Source organism: Gobius niger (genome assembly GCF_951799975.1).
Source record: "Gobius niger genome assembly, chromosome: 1".
Lineage (NCBI taxonomy): Eukaryota > Metazoa > Chordata > Actinopteri > Gobiiformes > Gobiidae > Gobius > Gobius niger.
The window spans coordinates 23,254,579-23,274,869 of NC_136852.1; the positions used below are offsets into that span (position 1 = coordinate 23,254,579).

The window sequence follows — 20,291 nt, forward strand, 5'->3', positions numbered from 1 at the left end:
CTTAGATCTCGATGAGCACCCATTTCTCCTGCCTACTCTCTATATAACTATGTAGACTTACCACTCTGCCACTCATTTGGGATGTTTTGCCATGCTGTTGCTATGCTATGACATCACACACATAATCTCTATGAAAACTGTATGTTTGCATTTTCAAAGTAGGCCAAAAAGATACTTGATTGTTGCCTCTGGCGAGAGTGTGACTTGATGATTTCATACAGTTACAGATAAGATGTTTTGCTGTATTTCCTGTCTGCACTTGTTAGAGCTGTGCATATAACTGGCCTACTTTCCTGCTCCATTATCCACGAATGGCCCATTTCTGTCCAAACCAGTGTCACTGAAGGTCCACAACTGGAGGCTGCACACAGCAACGAACCACATAAAGTAGGTACATTAATTGAAATGAGAGTTCATTTATAACATGACAAACTGGTTATAACAGGAAACATGTTGGAGATTCAACTGAATCCCCATGGACCACTGTGTACACAATTATCCAATACTTATTATTTCATGATGATAACCATAACCATGTTACCAAAGTATCAAAGTATCACTTTTATTCAGAAGACCAAGATTGAAGAGGAGTTTATTCAGTTTTTCCCTACATTTGATAAAAGCAGCAATATATTTTTCCCATTATTTAATGAATACCAATAATAGCATGTACAATCCAATATCTACCAGCTACTATGTGCTATTATCCACTGCATCAACCTCGCCTTTATGGCTAGTAATTTATTGACCAAGGCCACACTTCTCTGGAAAATCTACTCTGAACTTTGACTGTCTCCAACCAATCCCTTCCTCAGAGGTGCAGCTGACACGGATTTCCTATTAATCACTACATTTACTCATGTATTCCTGAACAGACGACAGGCCAAGCAGGAAAGCTGCTTGTACACTTTGCCGTAGGATTTAGTGGCCAGATTCAAATACTGGACCCTAATACATGGCCCGATTCATTGGTAAGTTACTGGCTGCCACTGACACACAGAGTTGTATTTTGGTAAATCATAATTGTATTTCTTCAGGGCCAAGTGAGTCCAAGCTGGTGGTTTTGCTGCTGGGGGAGAAGCTGAGTGGAAAGAGTTCAGCTGGAAACATAATTTTAGGAAGACAAGCTTTTGGCATGAACACGACGCACTGCAGCAAAGCAACAGCCATCATATTTGGAAAACAGGTTTGAAATTAACAGAAATTATTACTGGAAGCTGGTGGAGTTGTGGTAGAAGCCGCCCTAATCAAAACACAGGCAAATTAAAAACTATTGTGGCTCAAACTATGGTTTTGTAAACATTAGCACACAACAAAACCCCCTTACTTACCTTTAATACAAAAACAATCTCAGTCGTCAGGCTAGTTCATCTGTTTCTTTAGGTTACAGTAGTGGACACTCCTGGTTGGTTGTCTGACTGTCCCACCTCAAGTCGAGTGTCTCAGGAGCTGGACAGGGGCTTATCTCTGTGTGGAGTTCAGCCCTGTGTGGTGCTCCTGGTCCTGTCTGTCCTCTCCCCTTTCGGCCCGGGACAGTGGGAGGCGATGGAGGCTCAGCTGAGGAGACTACACACACCTGTATGGGAGAAGGCCATGGCACTCTTCACTGATGCGGACTGTTTAGGTAAATCAGATCATAGCTGTTGAAAATAAATGCTGGACATAGGTGGACATATAAAATTTAATCTGAAGATAGATAGTTTTTGCGTTCAGAACAGGGGTGTGAGGGGGTGTAATAATATGCCAATATGTATCAATACAGTCACGCTGCATTGTTAATGTTAAAGATTATAGTTTATATCTGATATTTATCATGTTACATTATACTAACAAAACATGCACTTAGACCAGCTTTGAAGATGGTGAGTTTGAAGAGAGTGTTTTTTTATGCATTTAGTTTTATATTCATATAATAAGATTGTTTTTGTATTAAAGAAACCCTTTTAGTTCCGTAAAGGTTTGACATTAAAACTCACTGCTAGAAGGTCCGTTCAACCTGTTCTTGAAATTTGATTGATGATTTTCATAGTTCAGTCTGTAATCAACAACTACTTTCTCTTTGCGCTTCTTGTACTTCGAAAAACTTACTGTGTGTTTTAAACAGGAGACATGTCCGTCCAGGAGCTCGTCACGCGACAGGGCAGGTCCCTGCAGTGGCTCTTGGATCGATGTGGAAACCATTACCATGTCCTGACAAATCACCCCAGGACATCCCAGTCTGAGCGCCAACAGCTGTTTTTGAAGATACAAAGGATGACTGACACATCGGGACATCCTACACAGGGATGTGACCACTTGAGGAGGGGAGCTGCACGTGAAAGACAGGAGAGCAGCATGCTGGAAACACAAGAGCGCATAGAGATGAGGCCGATGTCAGATGGATATTGCTTACGAGATGTATGTAGCAGCCCACGGAGACAGGGGAGGTCTGCAGCACCGTTTCACCTGTCCAGAGGTACATAATATGGCCCATTATTGGTTTGCTACAGTTAGAGCAATACAAGCAAATAAAACATTTGTATTACAGCTACTGTAATATGTGACCAATGTTTGAAGAACAAAACAAGAGGTTCATGCTGCTTTATTCTGTCTCTGTTCTGCAGCTTCTTCATCACATCGAGGGTCTCCACTCAGCCTTGTTCTTTTGGGGCGGAGGAAATCGGGGAAGAGCTCAGTCAGAAACATGATTTTGGACAAAGCACAGTTCACATCAGACTTCAAAACTCGCAGCGTGGGACAAGGGGTCGTGTATGGCACCTCTGTGACTGTGGTGGACACACCCGGCTGGAGTCTGTTTGGTTTGGCCAATTCTGAAAAAGTGAAGACCGAAATCAGCCAAAGCCCCTACTTATGTTTTGAAGGAAGTAAAGTAGTGTTTTTGCTGGTTTTACCCATAGACTCTTTCAAAGAAAAGGACCGAGCAGCAGTGGAGATGTATCTTAGTGTTTTGGGGGGTGATGTCTGGGGGAACATGTTAGTTTTGTTTACATTTGGAGATGAGCTCGGAGCAAAAACAATCGAAAAACATGTCACGAAACAAGGACCGGCTCTGCAGTGGGTAATGGGGAAATGTGGATACAGGCATCATGTGATTGATACGAATAAACAAGATGATGAGCAGGTTTTACAGCTTCTAAACAAGGTTCAGCAAATTTAACAAAGAACTAAAAACTGTTGCAAAATTAAAGTATGGGTGAATTCATTGATTTGTTACATGATGGGGCTGAATGATCAGACTGGTTAATCTGTCTGTCAATAAAACACACAAGAGTTTTCCTAATTAATTACATTAGTTAATATAACACGGTAGTTTACAGTTTCCTGCTGTGAAAGAAGGAGCAGAGTGCGCACGGGATCGCCACAGTAGCAGAGTGAAAGACAGTGAGATAGTAAATTATACAAACCAGGTGCTCTTCAGACACGTGACGCTGTAATAAAAAATAGCTTTCTATGCTTATCCAGAGTGCCTTGGCTCCCTCTTTGCTTCTTCTAAAGGTTTACTGCTGTTGTTCATTTATGTGTTACATAATCTACCTTTTAAATTTTTATTATGGTTTTAGTGAGCCTAAGAGGTGCAAATAAGTATGTAACTTATCTTGTCAAACATTATCAAATAATTATATAACCCTCAACAAACTGGTTGGATAACTTGTTATGTAATATATTCAGATAAGTAAGTAAGAAAGTAAGTAAGTTAGTAAGTAAGTAAGTAAGTAAGTAAGTAAGTAAGTAAGTAAGTAAGTAAGTAAGTAAGTAAGTAAGTAAGTAAGTAAGTAAGTAAGTAAGTAAGTAAGTAAGTAAGTAAGTAAGTAGCCTAATCTTTATTTATAAAGCACCTTTCACAGGCAAAGGCCACAAAGTGCTTCACACCACAGTTAAAAGCAGAAATAACATAATGTGAATATGTGAAATGTGTAATAACAGATAATGTGACTGATATAAACAACTCTGCAAAAGCAAAGCCCACTTTGTAACCAGGGTCTTCTGAGGTCACGCCCTTTTCTCATTGGTTCATTTCATTCTCGTCATCAACAAAAATAGGAAGTAGCGCGTGCAGCTTAATGCTAGCTCCTTCAGTTTAGTAAACACACCTTTCACTGCTTTATTCCGCTGAAAAATGCTGCTCTCTGCTCTGGCCTGCGGGGCTGTGGTGTTCCCGGGACTGTACTTCAGTTTTAGGACGGTTTTAACGAGGCTCTTCCCAAAATGGAGCGACGCCGACGTGGTTTGTGTCAGCGAGAGGTCAGTGGCGCCGACCTGAACTTATCAACTTAAACTCAGGCTTTTTTGCATTGATACAATTTATTTATGCTGATACAATAATAAAGTTTATTGCTCAATTCATTATAATCAATTATTATTATTCCTTTATTTTAGTTAGAAAACATTTCATTAAACTATATGCTAATTAATTTGAGTAAATGGCAGGGCTTTAAATCTGAACATTGAAGCAATAGCATTATATTTATTGTTTAACAAAGACAAACTGCATCACGCTTAAACACCTTTAATACATTAGTTCAATTAATAATCAGTGATCCAAGGAATATCATTGATTCAGAAATTACTATTATTATTAAATCAGAAACAAAATAAACCCACCAACAAAAACATTGATTGGTTATATGTCATATGCCAATAAGTATTTTATTATAATGGGTTTGTTAATAAGGTTTAAGTGCAAGCCTATCTCATTGTCTTTTCATGTATCCCCTTTCCCCATAGGCTGGTCTCTGCTGTCCATGGGTCACTGGCCACAGCTGCAGGAGTTATAATTGTCACGTCCTGCAAAGATGTTATGAATGATAAGTAGGTACCGATCAACGCCAATCATTCCTACAGCATTATAACCATATCCATAACCTTCAAAGACACAGTACTTTAAAATGTGTGTGTGTGTTTTTGTCCTTCAATAGTCACTGGCTGGTAAATAGTTTTGCCATCTTTGGAGCTCCATACATGAGTTTTGACATCTTTGCCATGTACCTGAGCCACTTCCACACTCAGAAAGCTAAAAGCCCTACCACTTACCGTCACTCCCTTCAAGCTGTCCGGGCTTTCCTATATAAAGACTGGATGCTGGTGCTGCATCATGTGACTTTGGTGTCTGTTTTCATGCCCATAACTCTGGTAACTCATGGTACTCTACAGTATCTTGTTGTTTTTAAGACCACAAAGGTTGACATTTTGTTTGTAGTTTTTCAGGAGAGGACTGGGCGACTTCTTCATTGGCTGCCTCTTCACAACAGAGTTCAGCACACCATTTGTTTCTATCGGCAAAATCCTTATCCAGGTAAACACACACATATTGACTTTTTCATTGAGAAGTTTAGCTGCTTTAGAGTCAGGCTATGTGACTATGTGCTTTTGTGTGTTTTGTTTTCGGACTGTTTTGTCACGTCTCTTTTGAAACTACATTGGGTCGCTTAGTTCCCAGTGCATCTCCCCCTCTGTTTTCCGCAGCTGGGCCTGGACGACACCTGCTTGCACCGGCTCAATGGGCTCGTTGTCCTGCTGACGTTCTTCGCCTGTCGGATCCTCATCTTCCCCTTCATGTACTGGACCTACGGGCAGCAGTTTGGGATCCCTCTGTTCAAAGTGGCTTTTCATTTACCGCTGCATTGCAACCTGGGGAACGTGGTCATCCTGGCACCACAGGTTTACTGGTTTATCCTCCTCGTGAAGAAAGCTAGAAGACTCTACTTGCGCCAGAAGAAAGCAAAGACTGACAGTGAAAAAGAGAGTAAACAGGACTGACTGAGGACAGTTCATCCGTGAAATCAAAATTTTGCACTAATCTTGTTTGTGTTGAAATGAAATGTTTGCTTTGTGTTTCAATTGAGCATTTTAAACAGATGTGTTACTTGAAATTTTGACCCTTACGATGTGAAACTGCTGCTTCACGATGCCATTTTGCAATCCTTGTACAGTAAAATATCCATGTAATAATTTTAAAGTGATATTAAAATGACTATTATTGTTTTTTTGTAAATTAGTTTGTTTTTTTTATACCTTATTAACAGTCAGTACAGTAGTTGAAATTGAAATTACAACGCAAAAGTAATCAATCACTGCTAGCACAAATAATTATTTTATTGACACAAATACAAAAATACCACATGAAGATTCAAGATATTATTGAAGTGAACAGTGTCTTAAGCCGCCGATGAAACGAGCTGAGCGATCTTCTGCTGCAGCACAGACTTCATTTCCTGGTTCTGAAGGTTTTCTGTGATGGTGTTGAAGAAGTGTCGCGTGTTGTCGCTCTCTAACGCGCTGCTGCTCTCCGGAAACGCCCCCATCACAGCCTCGTAGTGACTGAGGAGCTCCAGACTGGACAGGAACAACTGCTGGCACTGGCCTTCTGGCAACATCACCTACGAGGTAAGAAGAATAGAAGGAAAACAGTATGGGCAGCCAGTATTTACAATTTGGACAGTGTCAGACTTTCTCGAATTTGACCCTAGTCAGAAAAACACTTGTGAACTTACCTGGACGTGCTGAACATGACAGTAGATCTGGCTGAGTACAAACAGCACCTCCTGGCTTGGGACGCTCTCCTTTCCCTCCTTTCTCTCCTTTCCCTCCACTGCCTCACTGTGGTTTATCGTAGAGTCTTCAGCCAAAGCGTCTTTTGTCGCTAAAGTTAGAGGCAGCTTGGTTTTGAGTGCGCCAATCATCTCCCTCACAGCGTGTGCGTACAGCGTCCCGACATGACCCCAGCCGTCGCGGGACAGCCAGTGGGCGCAGCTAGACCCGCACAGGAGCTGGAAGACCCTCAGGAGCAGGACAGAGAGGCGTAGCTCACACGCAAACCTCCTCAAATCCAACAGGGGCAGGAAGTCGCAATATTCGAGGGAGAAGGGCACGTGGAGGCGTCCGGAGTCGATGAGGGATCTTAGGGCCCTTAAAAGGTGAGACCATTGGGACAAGGAGCAACAGGGGAGGGCTTGGGTTAGCGCCACCAACAGGCCTTTGCTGAACATATTGACGTGGTCCGGTTTGCTTTGATCGAGACTGAGACAGGACAGCATTGTTGACTGTAGGGTGTCGGATATACAGCAGCACTCAATCCAGGCTACAAGACCTGTCCCGGGACCATACTGGGGCAGGTCCACCCCCGACCACTCCTAAAATAAGGGAAAACAGACAGAAAACAGTACTTATTTTGCATTTTGTCGTCTTTGTGAAGTAGGGATTACAAACATCTATTCATATTTAGAACAGTTGTTCCGTGGCACAGAAAGTATGAGTGGTTCTAACCTGTTCCGGTAGGTCACAGACAGCGAGCAGAGACGCAGGGACCTCGTTTTTGAAGTGCTCGCCCCACACAGGTTTTAAGAGGAAGCGCACAGTCCAGTCCAGCTCCTCGGTTTTATTGTAAAGCCAGAACAGAGCCCTGGACCAGCTGTCGGAGTCTGCCATCACCTCAGCCCCCACCACCTGTCCCAAAGCCACCAGGACGGTCACCAGTAACTCCCGAGTCTCCATGGATAGTACACTGGTGCGGTCTGAGGACTGCTCCCCTCTCCTGCTAAAGATGAAAGAGGTACATTACTCACAAACATGTTTCTTTACACCCAAAAAATCCTAGCAAACTATTATTGCTTTAATGTAACTTTAAAATTATGCCTGCTAATTTCCATTGTCTGCCTTTGTATATGTCTTTGTTCAATAACTCTGCAAAAACCAAAAAGAAGAGCGTAATCATGTCGTGTTCTACCTGAGGGTGTGGTTGTGAAGCTGCGCCAGCACAAGCAGCAGGGGAAAAGGCGAGCAGAGCATCACCCAGTGAGGAGCGCCTTCCTGATGGGGCAGGCAGAGGGCGCGGTGGAGCAGCTGCAGGCTCATTTCAAGGTCCACACAACCCAGAGCTGGAGACAATTAGAAGAACAGAAAAATGGTTGTTGTGTGCAGTTCCAATTTTGGGGTATTGGTATAATTTATGTATAAGCCCAATTTCAGGGTTTTAAAATGAGAAAATTAGCTTGAAGGTGAAATGGCCAAAATATGATCAAATTTCATTGCTGTAGTAATCCTCAAACTATCAATTATATCATAACAATACATTAAGACTGTTAGGTGCACCCTCTGCTGGCAAATACATGGAACAGCTGAGAGAGTGAACACTTGGTATAGCCCTCAAGTTTGACAAACGTCTAGTTTCAGGTACATATCATATTGTTTCAATGTTCAAATAGAGCTGAGTACCGTTAAACAAGTTCTGGTATCGAAAAAATAAAAGTATCGAAAGCAAGAACCAAAATATAAAATCTTTATATTCAAGTTTTGATGCTGTAGTTTATAAAAATTTCAAAGAAAAAAAAAAAGGGAAACACAAGTTAAATAAAAATTGAAAAAAGTGGAAAAAAAATTGGGATTTATTAGGGAAAACATTTGAAAAATGGGGGGGGGGGGGGGGGGAGAAAGGAGGGAACACTTGAAAAAACATGAAAAAAGGGATCATTTGACGCACAAATGGGTGAGGGGAAAATGGGAGAATTTTTTTTTCACATTTTGGGAAAATTGGGGGAAAAAACACATTGGTTAAAAATTGGGGGAAATTATGAGAAAATCATGGAAAGTGTTTTTTCCCGCCCTTTTATTGATAAAGGAAGACAAATGTGAAAAGAAATTTAATGGAAAGGAATAAATGAACATTATTCATTTGTTTTATGGTTCTATATGGCAAATATTTCAGGATTGGTATCGAAAACCAACTATTGTTAAAGTACCAGTATCGAGAAAAATGTGACGGTACCCTGCCCTAATCATATCATAACAACATACCCACCTAGGTTTGGGAGAACAAAAGCATAGATGACCATTTGGGGCAGGATGAAGCTCTGCCCCCGTCCCTCTTCTTCAGCCCCCTCTACAGGCTGCATCAGCAGACACAGAAACTTCACCAGCTGCTCCTTCTCATCTTGGGACATTTGTTTAGCCTTCATGATGTCCTTGACACATTTGCAGAGTAGTCCCTTTCCCCCTGTATCCCGCGCTGATTCATTTAGCCGCCCTGACAGCCCCGGCAGCAGTTGCAGTATCTTTGCCATAATAGTGAAAGCCCCTTTGTTGGATATCGCTGAATTACACATAGCTTTTACCGCAGCCTCTGGGTTTTGAAAGGCGACTCTGGCGACCAATGAAGCAGCTGTGTTCAAGTTAGAAAACGCTGATGTCCCGCCTCCTCCTTGAATGATGCAGTTAAACGCCATGTTCAGCTCTTGTTCGAAGCTGGTGGTCACAGTGGGGGGCGTGTTACTCCCAAAAAACCCTCTTGTAGAAACGTCCATCAAGGCAGCCAGTGCTTTGTTTTTATCCTTTACATTCAGGGCAGAAAAGATATCCGCCGTTACCTTCATAAGCTTCCTATAATGGCCCACATCGACAAAACCGGAGTTGAATTTACCCACAATGCTTTGGGCGAGTTGAGCAACCGCTTCATGGTCCCTGAAAGCTGACTGGTTCTTCTCCAGGAAGTTAATATAGCTTTCGTCACACGCAGCCCAGCTTTTCTCACCGGCAAACAGCAAGGCGAAGTTTAAGTAGGCGTCCATTTTATGAGATATTACCGTCATTGTGATTTTGGCTGCAAAATCAGGACTCCCATCCACTTTTGAGAAGTCTAACGACTCAAACAGGTTTTTAAGAGATGCGCAATCGACAGTTTCACCTGTTTTGTCCAAGGCTGCAAGGACATTTTGGAGGCTTAGTTTTAATGTAAACGTAGAGTAACTTGGGTTTGATCGGTCTTCAACTCTCAAAAGACCATTACTGAACCAACACTTCGTGATGTCCGTGACGATCGCCAAAACCTGCCCAAGATTTAATTGCAAAGGCTTAAACTTGGAAGGTACCTGGGTGGCTGTCAAATCTTTCAACGAGTCAGCTATCATTTTAGGGCTTAGTTTTTCATGATTCCTTTCTCTGATTGTGGCCATTTGCGTCAAGATTTCCAGCTTCTCTTTAGTTGAAATCCCTGCTTCGGCATCGATGAGGAAGGATGTGTACAAGGCATTGAGAGAGAGGGAAAGTGCTTTAAAACCAAGTTCGGCCGTGGTTATTTGGTCTTTTAAGTCTCTTAGTGCATGAAAGAGGATGTCCAAGATGTCAGGGCAGTCAGGTGTGTCTAATTTTATCCTTTTAGCCGGCTGTTGCAATGCATTTGAAGACAGACGAGAAACTTCCTGTGCAAACATTTTCTCTGTACTATCACTTTGCACATCTGCGATTTGCCACAACTCCTGCCAAACAGCCAAGAAAAAATGTAGATCTTCTTCCCGTACTGGGCTGCTACTGATGTGCTGCACAAACCTTTGGAGCTCGGCACATAACTGAGATGGAGGAAGGCACAAAAGGAGGCGTGTGAAATGATTCGCAGACCTTGTTGACCTCACCAGTTCGAGTAAAACAACCCGGTTCAAATCAGGGAGGCCATTTTGTAAAGCAAAAAATGAACTCTCTCTCCATGTCACTTCTATGTCTTCCTCAGCTTCAGCGCAGAGCAGTTTTAGCCACACCGCGCACAGTAAAGTCTTCTTCACATCGTCTCTGCTGTCTTTCTGCTCACTGATTTCTCGAAGAGCACCAAGAATGGATGAGCCGACTTTGTCCCAGTCGGGTTTCAGCAGGGAGCACAGTGGGGAGACCTTATTGGCCGCAAGGAAAGCACCCTGCATGACAGCAAAGTCTGAAAACACAAGGAAGCAGCAGTCAGTAATTTAGACCAAACAAGAAGAACTAATACAAAATGCTCAGAGAATGAAAATGGTGGGTATCCAAGTAATATAATGAAACATGGGCAAAAAGTATGACACATCTAGACTGTTATATTACTACTAAAACAGTAGCTTGTACATTTCATGCCTCTAGCACACTTTGCGAATGTGTAAAAGATTAACACATATTACAAAGGGGGTTTATTATAGTGGAAACATTGATTTACAATTTTAAAGTACAGTAAGTTTAGTTATGACCACACATTATAATTGCTAGTCAGTCATTCACCTTCGAGATCCAAGTTACTGCGCTCTAAATCTAACTCACCTTTGTTCATTTTGTAGCCTTCAAAACTCCTAAACGATGCCTTTCTTCTTATTATACACTGACTGTGCCCCTGATTGTACAAAAGACAAAATAAATAACTTTGTGTTGCCTGCGTTTTCCTGCAGCATGTCAACAGTCTGCAGTCCACTTCCGGTTCACACTGTGCTCTACAGCGCCTCGCCAGGTGAACTTGGGTACTGCGTTGTAATACTTCACTGCAGAGTTTCTGTTGAAATGAAAGTGAAAGCGACAGAGCTGGTTCGTTCACAACTATAAGGAAGCTCTGTGTTTTACCAATGAATAACCATGGGTGTACGCTTAAAGATATTAGCTTACGTTTGTCTTTCAACAGGTGAGTAAAGTTGTGTATGTTGTTTTAGTGTATCTGTGGGGCTGGAGACAACATGTATTGGTCTACCATTCAAGATTTTGCCATATGGTCTGTAAATGTCAATATGTTCTCTTATTCTATCAGTAGACGTAGCATTATCCTAGTTTTGAAACCACTAGCTACATCTGGGTTTTTATTTGATTCATTTCCCCCCCTTGCATGCCTGGTTCCTTATGTTTGAACTGGTCCAAATTTAGATGTTCAACTTGTTTATGATAATTACATTATGTGACACTGATTTAACAAAGGTATACTGTCGTTATTGGGAAACTTTATGTTGCTTTGTGGTAATTTCTTCTATAAACTGAGCATTACACGAACAAATGATCAAGAAATCCCCTACAAACCCAAAGTGCAACTAACAATCATGTCTGTTTGCAGGCGTGCTCTGGGCCTATCAAATTCCGTGGCTGCCTTGCAACTTCATAGATGAAGCTGTGTTTTACAATAGTGAGGGGTTGGTGGAGACTAAGCACAGCAATAGAGAAGCAATGCTGCAGTTTGGCCAAAAAGGGGACTCTCCCATCAACCCTAATGCTGTCACCTTCCTCATCACATGTAAGTTTATATGCTGTAAATCAAAAGAAGCTGTTATGACTGGGCAAAATCACTGAGGTCCTCCTTCTGACTGAGATACATTTTATACATTTAGTTCCATTTTAGCTTTGTTCTAGTCCTGATTTTGTATGTTTGTGTGTGTGTGAGAAGAGGATGCAGGGGAGAGGTTTAGATAGAGACTATGATTCACGGTGGCAAACATTTTTTTTGTTTCTGCACATTGTTTTCTTTTAGCTTTGAAGCTGGATGTTCGTCGGTTTGTTGAGGGCGTGGATTCGATCGACCAGTTGACCTGTGAGCTGCAGCGGTACAGCACCGAGGGGATCCACATGCGCTGGCCCGTCCGAGGGGAACACGAGTACAACCGCTGGTTCACAGGGAAGATAACAGACACGAAAAACCAGATCACAGTCCTCAGCTTCATCAGACAGTCCACAGACAAGCCCCCCACGGGACAACACGACTACAGGAACTGGACCGCTATAGAGGACAGGGAAATACTGACCACAACAGGTACAGCATAAAAAAACAATAATTGAGCCCTTCAATTTAATAGGAAAATAGATCAAATGTTCAATTTTACAAGCAACTATATGTTTATAAAAGCTGTGAAGATATAGCAGTGACCAAACTCTGAATTCTTTGCAGTTGTTGTGTTGATTTGCTTACAGATTTTGCATATCAGCACAGTATTTGAATAGAGACTCAAATATCATATAACAAAAAGTAAAGTAAAGTCTGTTGTTTCACTATCATTGTGCTTCTTGTTATAATATTGTGTCACAAGGCAAAGCTCTCTCTATGCCTGTACAAAGTCTGGATGCATGATAAACAAGTTATCGAAGCTTAATAAGAGTGATACATTTTACTCAATCTAGACACCATGCAACTGAAATCCACTCAGTGTGATGAAAAAAGTGACAAGAAGTGAATACATTTTCAGTTGTGATGGTGATGAGGACCCAGACCCCGTCCATCAAGGCCTCCCTGGGATCGGAGAAAAAACTGGACTGCCATTTCTCCCTCGACCACAAGGCGGCCAACGTTGCAGTGGAGTGGCACAAGCGCGGCGAGAGGACCAGTCTGTTCAGTCACAACAGTCAAACAGGAAAGAGCCAGGGGTCAGGGGTGGCACAGAAGAAGCTGCAGACGGGCGACGCTTCATACTCCATCCCCTACAGTAAAATGAGCAGTGAGGGCATATACATGTGCTCTGTGACAGTGCTGCCGCTGCACGGGAGTCTGGAGATCAGTCTGCAAATTGAAGGTGAGGGGGGGGTCATAGTTTTTGTGATGTTGAAACACATTGAACACATTGACCTTCCTGTAGGTGAAGTTTTTGTAGTCATTGTACATAAGAAACCTCGTACTATTTAATTGTCTGCACATTTCCTGTCTATTCTGCACACCTTGTTGAGTGTTTCTGAATGTAACAAGTGGATTTCACCATTGTGGGATCAATAAAGGCGTATCTTATCTTATCTTATCTTATCTTATCTTATCTTATCTCTAACTGTAAGAGGTTGGCAGGGCAAATCAGGCAGGTTTTTAGACCTACTGCTCTAGCACTCACTACTCTACTGCAGCCCAAATACATAATTGCTTATATAATGTTAACAATAGTCTTTTGCACTACAGACACAATAGCATTGGTTGTTTTATCTTTGAGTGAAGTGGTGGTATCTCTCATCCAAGATGCTCGGTCACTTCTTTTAAAAACTGCTATAAATATGGAACATGGCTGGCTGCTTGAGGGCCTACACAGACAATACAATGACAAAACATTTGGACATTTAACGGATTTTATCTCATCTCTTTATCCAATCACCTCCTTTTGCAGAGGCTCCCAAAGTTTCCCTAAACACCGGCTCGTCTCTCACCCTGACTGTGGGCGAGGAGAAGAAGGTCATTTGCGAAGCGGAACGTTACTATCCCCTGGACGTGGACATCCAGTGGACCCACCAAGACGAGGCTGACGTGGGGCGCAGAGTGGGCGCCCCTCTGCCTAAAGTCCTGGATAATGTCCTGTACTCCAGCCACAAGCCCAACCCGGACCGGACACTCAGTCTGTCGGCTTTCTTCTACCTCAGCCCCAAACTCAGCGACTCCGGGAGACAGTTCACCTGCACCGTGTCCCACCAGAGCCTGAGGGTGCCCATCAAGAAGAGCTTCACTCTCACTGTGCAAGGTAAATCTGTCAGGTTTCTTATTCATTTAAAGGGACTAGATGCAAGTTGGCCATTTTATACTCACTACTGCCACCTCAGGTCATACGTGTAACTGCACCTTCTATATTAAGTTTGTGCATGAAGTAACAACTTTTTCAGTGACCGTGCAAGATTTCAGAGGCAGTTGTGGTGAATAGGTTTGGGCTCATTCTACACCTTATTGCTGGAACTTGTAGGGGGAGGAAAATACATAATTTTTTTAATGTTTTGAAATCTGTATAGTCCCTTTAAACACAATTGGGACTACCATACATTATATGGAATGTTTGATTCATATCACTTTTGGTTTTGACACTGTGATTTACCCAACACTAACATCCTTTGGTATATTTATGTAAAGTGGTACTCAAATCTTTCATGGTTGTAGACTTGCCTGTAGGTTTTCCAAACGCGCTGAAATAAAAGTGAGTATATCATGACTTATCTTACGTGATTTTACACAGAGCCAAGTAAATGGATGTTCGTGGCGGTCTTCCTGGGTGTCGTCGTATTAGTGATTGGTTTGCTCCTTCTACTGCGGAACCTGCTCAAAGGTATAAGTTGATCTTGTATGACTTTTGATCGTATTTTTGTGTCCATTTGAAATAATGTAACACCCGCTCTTTTTTCTCCAGGGAGGAGGCCTCATCAGTTTTAAATTGGTCTATTTGTGTGATTGAATCTGCCTCTTCAAACTGACACGTGCCAGTCTTAATTTTAGTGAGTTTGTTTAAATCCTGTGTGCATTTTTTTGTTTGATCTCTTCCTCTTAATAATACAGTAGAAAATAATAAATACTCAATCAGTGATGGTTTTGTAATGCAGTCAAAGGTGCTGATGTTTAAACGTTTGAACAATTGATTTCCAGAGGTTGTCCCTTAATTCAGCCTCTGGGTGTCAGTGTTGAGCTGCAGTTTGAGATTAAAAAGTATGTTTTTAGAACTTCGTGAGGGAGTTGGAGATTCTTGATTGTGCTTCTGCTTCTATTCATGCAGCTGTAATAATAAATGACTGTCATGGAGACACACAATTAAGTGTGGACTGTAACTTTAACAGGATACAAATGCGTATATCACACAATACTTATACTAAATACATTTTACACATGGAAACGTAGCCATAATAGGTACTTGTGGATGTAAACCAAGTAAATAAATTAAAAGTATTCACAAATATTTTGCAGGAAATGGGCCAGCACCCAAAGCAGCAGGGGGTAGAAGCAGCACAGCAACAAAAAAAAGATAAATAAAATGTGTGTTAAGTGGGCAATATAATCTGTACAATATTGTGTTCTTACTGAAGTTTTGGCATTTTCTCAGATTTTTTTCCGCATCTAAAGTAATTGATGTGTAATTGACCGCAATGTGCTGCTGTATAATGCAAAGGTGAGGCTCTCTGTGTCCCTATGTTTGCTTCAAGGACAGATGGTCAGACTCAAGGTTCAGCCCAGACACCAGACAGACAGACAGACTGACTGACTGACTCAGAAATTCAATCACACAACCCCCCAAAAACCATTTACCAACACTCCTCGCCCCACACCTCCCCCATTCCACCAATCCTCCTCCGCTTTTATCATTTCCTCTCATTTTGTCATCTTTCTTAAGTCGCTTCATTTCAGATGCGTTCATACATTTCCAATATCTTTATGTATGAGACTTCCTTTCTTCCTCTTTCTTTCACTCTTTCCCCCCTTCGTCTCTCTCCCCCCCTCCCTCTCTCTCTCTCTCCCCCTATCCCATTACTGTAATCCATCACTCTCCCATCAGCAGCAGCAGCAGACACAGCAAACAGGCCTGCCCGTCTCCATGGTAACCTGACCGCGGCGTCTGATTGGCTGCCGGTGCCCCCCCGTGCGTGTGCGTGTGAGCGTGTCTGGGAGATGTGGTAATTGGATGGGAGTTCACACATGGAGCAGAGTACAGTAGACAGTAGTAGGAAGCACTGGGGACAAACTGTGCTATACTTCTAGTCTTATTCGTCATTTCCTCCAGTTTTCAGGAAAAATTACAATTCGCAACTTTTGATTATTTCACGGGTGCATAATGTGCTTGTTTCACCATCCATTTGAACAGGGAAAAGTTAGTAATTTTGTCCTGTTTTTTTTATTTTAAATTGCATGTGGCGTAGAGCTGTGCTTCTCAAACTTTTCACACCAAGCACCATCTCATAAAGTATTTAACCTACCCAGTACCCCAAGGCCGAGATCAAGATCAAATCAGGACTAAACCAGATGTAAAAAGGATCTAAAATAGACCTGGATTGGACAAAATTGTGTCTAAACCAGAAAAAACACACCTTAACAGGATGGACTTGCACTGCAGATAACCCTGAGTGACACCACAATGTTAACTTTATAAAGCCAATACAGTTTCTATCCACTATTCAAATGATAATTACTTACTGAAAAACGTTATGTGTAAAACTGGCATGAATTGCAGTGGTGGACCCAGCCTGAGGTCAAAATAATGATGTGTGCTCTTCAAACGGTTGTACTTTCACGGGCCACACAGCGGGGGGATGGGGTTGTCCGCTGGATTTGGGGAAAAGCCTGGATCCTTGCCAAAAGACGGGAAGAGGGATGGAGGAATTGTGAGTTTATTCTTTGGTGCACATTGTTAAAAATACCTATATCCCCCTGAGGAGCCAAGTGTGCACTAGTTTTCTGGCTTTTTGGAGAGAAAACTGGGAGAGAGGAGAGAAAAAAAAAAAAAAATGGAATGGTTGATCAGCTTGACTTCACCCGCTGCTGCAGCTCTGCCAGCTCTGGCCAACGCCGCGGCAATGATGAATGTCTCATCTCCAGGAATACATCACAAATAGCAAAAGTCTACCTGCCCTGCATAGCAAACTGAGCTCCTCTGCAGCACAGGGAAACAATGAGGGACAATGGGCTGCTGTTGCCTTTGGACAATATTTTGAGTCCAGCTATAAAAGGCTCGGGCGCATTGTTGTTATTCTTTACAAGGAAGAGTGTCTGAGCGTTCATTTGAAGAGACCACATTTAAAAATGCAAAATTACTCAAGGGTTATTTTGATGATATTAGGTCTAAGTCTAACTTGGTAAAACACATTTTCACTGTTTGCTGCTCTACTCCCACCGCAAAAAGATGGACCGATTCTGGAGGCCTTTCTCTCAATAAACCTTTAACATGAACTGTGGTTATCCTGACCAAAAATCCTGGTCAACATCCTTGTTCGTGCACTGTGGCTGCCCACGGCTTCTGACAGATTGCCCCAGCAGCTGGAGACAAAATGTTATTTATTCCTACAGAAACAACAAAGTATGTAACCTTCCTGAGAGGCAGCAACCACTCGGCCGCTCCCTTTTAACATACAAGTAAAAGTGTTTATGTAAGTTCATCTGCACTTTCGCCTGTTCACCAAGGAGCCTTGTCAGCAACTAATGATCTTTATTTGGCAGCAGGCCATATATACACTGAACAAAAAAGCAATACTTATGTTTTTGTTCCCATTTTTCATGTGCTGAACTCAAAGACTTCAAACATTTCCTATACACACAAAAGACCAATTTGTTTCAAATATTGTTAAAATATCTGTGAGTGAGCACTTCTCCTTTACCGAGATAATCCATCCCACCTCACAGATGTGGCATATCAAGATACTGGTAAGACCGCATGAATATTGCACAGGTGTCCCTTAGGCTGGTTACTATTAAAGACCACTCAGTTTTGCTTTATTGGAGGGGTCTGGCGGGGTCAGTCACTTGTAATGGTACCCCTCATGTTTTTTCTGAGAGCCTATTCTCAACTTGTTCAAAAAACTCTTGTTTAAGTTGTATCAGAATCAACAACTCATTTTACCCTGAGCCGGGTAAACAGTCATTGAGAGGCCAATTGTAAGCAACACTTACACTACCAAGTACAGATGATGCCTTAAGAAAGAAAAAACTAAAATAATAAAAGTCTGCATAGTAAACTATCCAACTTTATTTGTGTGGGAGAATGCAGTATCTGGAATTTGAAATAAAATCTCTATCTAAACTGACGGGTGAACTGGCCCACTTGGCACAGAGGCAGACTCACAAGACTACACTAGCTCTAGTATTTCTTCTAAATAAACATTTTTTTAAAAGTGAGCACACACCACAACAACACGCTAGAAAAGGTCATCATTCAATCCCATCTTTTTAATGGAAAACATGAGTCGAGGAAAGAGAGAGAAAAAAGTGGAGAAAGCTTTATGAATCCACACAATGATTGACAGCAGTGATTTCGGCGATGCGTCGCAGTCCAACGTTTCAAAGCCTTCTCCGAGTTAAAAGAGCAAATGTAAAATATAAGGAGGCTTAAAAAGAATTTCGCCTCCAGAAAGGTAAAAAATACAAATAAAAAAATCCAGTGTATACAACCAACAGTCACATTGAAAATAGCTGATAAAAATAAATAACAAAGTCCCTTGCTCTCTCGCGCTCACACACACTTACAATTCAATATTTTGGGGAAATTAAAAAGTGCAAACAAGATCACAAAACAGCAATTTTACAAGTGGCCCAAAATGTCAACAATAATCCTTACACGGGCCACAATTCCACTCAAATCGTAAACAACCCAGACTATTCCCAAGGCATTTTATCCACCAGATTCTGAATTTCTTTTGTTTCTTTCTTTTCTTGGGGGGGGGGGGGGGGGGGTCCAAGAATAAAGAACACCTTATCCAAAACCTTTATCAAGTTTAGATGCTGGCACATAAAGTACATCTGTTTGTATGGTCGGATTGGTAACTAATGATGCTGATATAAGTATGAGTATAAAGGCTCAACCTCTGGTCGGTACAGTATTCACCGTTATCACATTTCAAGTCTAGATTCCAACAGCGTGAATCAAAATGAGCCTCTCCTTGAAGTGCTGAGAAACAAGAAAACGTCCAGGTGCAAAAGTTTTGATCAACATACACTCATTACCAGCAACATCACCGACAGTGTCCACTTTTTGGGTATCTAAGAGTCATTTGGGGGAATACAACACAAAATATTAGAACAATTAGGTCACGCAACACTCACAAAGTTGGTTTTAGCTTAATGTTTTCAATTTACTGGGGAATCAAAAATAAAGATATTAGTTTAAATGACTGGCTTTTGTGGCAACAAAGAGTCCGGAGCCCATTGTGTGTCGATTCTATTTAGAGCTAAAGTGAAGCACTCACTGACAAACTCTCCCAGGCAACGTCGTAGACTTTTGGTTGAGTTAAAGATGGTTTTCAATTCAAATAGAAGGGAGTGACATGCTGGAGTAATTCAGTCCCTCCTATGTCATTGAAGCAAAACAAAATGATCAAATTCATGGAAATCATCTGCAAACATGTGTTAGCTTTGTAGTTCTAGTTCTAGAGATCAAGATTGAATGTCACGAGCCAGATTTTATGGGCAAAATCCACCTTGTCGGGGCAGCAATTTTCACACATGAGCCAAAAATACTGCCTAGTGATAGCATGGTAATAGTATAGAAAAAGCATGATAATGAAAAGTGTAATAGAGTAACTGTCAATTACCAGGAAACTTGGTTAGAATATCCCTGGTCGCATAATATGTCAACATGCCTTATTCCTTGTTATTCCTATAGCTGCCATACGATTTCCATCCTATTACCATGATATTAATGTGCTGTCAAGTGCAACCATTGCTTTCATGTGAACAAAACCCCACGATCTTTTCCATTTAAAAAAAATCTCCATTGTTTCATAATGTGGAATGACACAATCCAGCCCAGCACTGGAGTCAAAGCCCAGTTGTTGTTTGCAGTACCACAGCCATTTTGGAAAAGCAGACAAGAGCACCAAAGAGAAAGACACATCTCGAAAACAACAAATAAAATGTCAAATGGCGTAAGTGCTTGATTTGCAAAGAGTTACACATACTACATCGTCTTGTACATTCGCGACTTTCTCTCTCAAGCGTAAAAGGATGGCCACGAAATGCACTGAAAGTCGACACCCACTCACTCACACACACCCACACACACACACACACAACTGTATGTCACATTATTGCGAATTAAGTGTGCTTTCTTTTCCATTACAATTAAAATAGAAACAATCGAAAAACAAATGAATGAATTTACATGCAA

General features: G+C 41.7%; 4 protein-coding genes across 5 annotated transcripts; 3 read left to right on the forward strand and 1 right to left on the reverse strand.

Annotated features, from left to right (window-relative positions):
- Positions 1-703: 703 nt before the first annotated feature.
- LOC306964175 (GTPase IMAP family member 8-like) lies at positions 704-3,157 on the forward strand (the record flags this gene model as incomplete). Its single annotated transcript, XM_079558117.1, has 4 exons — positions 704-1,186; positions 1,384-1,624; positions 2,105-2,455; positions 2,604-3,157. Exons 1-4 carry the CDS (start codon positions 956-958, stop codon positions 3,155-3,157), a joined length of 1,377 nt encoding a protein of 458 aa, XP_079414243.1. The 5' UTR covers positions 704-955.
- Positions 3,158-4,058: 901 nt separating this feature from the next.
- LOC306962770 (TLC domain-containing protein 3A-like) lies at positions 4,059-5,787 on the forward strand. Its single transcript, XM_079556045.1, has 5 exons — positions 4,059-4,242; positions 4,726-4,809; positions 4,917-5,130; positions 5,198-5,293; positions 5,464-5,787. The coding sequence occupies exons 1-5, from the start codon at positions 4,118-4,120 to the stop codon at positions 5,755-5,757; spliced, it is 813 nt and encodes a 270-aa protein (XP_079412171.1). The 5' UTR covers positions 4,059-4,117; the 3' UTR covers positions 5,758-5,787.
- A 291-nt stretch (positions 5,788-6,078) lies between these two features.
- Positions 6,079-11,201, reverse strand: gemin4 (gem (nuclear organelle) associated protein 4). 2 transcript variants are annotated; one of them, XM_079579482.1, is made up of 6 exons: positions 11,050-11,201; positions 8,795-10,693; positions 7,724-7,874; positions 7,264-7,531; positions 6,492-7,130; positions 6,079-6,377 (listed from the first exon to the last, which is right to left on the reverse strand). In XM_079579482.1, the coding sequence occupies exons 1-6, from the start codon at positions 11,057-11,059 to the stop codon at positions 6,156-6,158; spliced, it is 3,189 nt and encodes a 1,062-aa protein (XP_079435608.1). In that variant the 5' UTR covers positions 11,060-11,201; the 3' UTR covers positions 6,079-6,155. The 2 variants fall into 2 exon arrangements, with proteins under 2 accessions (XP_079435608.1, XP_079435607.1); XM_079579481.1 differs by having other exon boundaries at positions 7,264-7,534.
- A 70-nt stretch (positions 11,202-11,271) lies between these two features.
- LOC306959397 (tapasin-related protein-like) lies at positions 11,272-14,785 on the forward strand. The gene is made up of 6 exons (XM_079551497.1): positions 11,272-11,401; positions 11,822-11,998; positions 12,233-12,511; positions 12,942-13,265; positions 13,839-14,186; positions 14,670-14,785. Exons 1-6 carry the CDS (start codon positions 11,356-11,358, stop codon positions 14,768-14,770), a joined length of 1,275 nt encoding a protein of 424 aa, XP_079407623.1. The 5' UTR covers positions 11,272-11,355; the 3' UTR covers positions 14,771-14,785.
- The last annotated feature ends 5,506 nt before the right edge of the window (positions 14,786-20,291 follow it).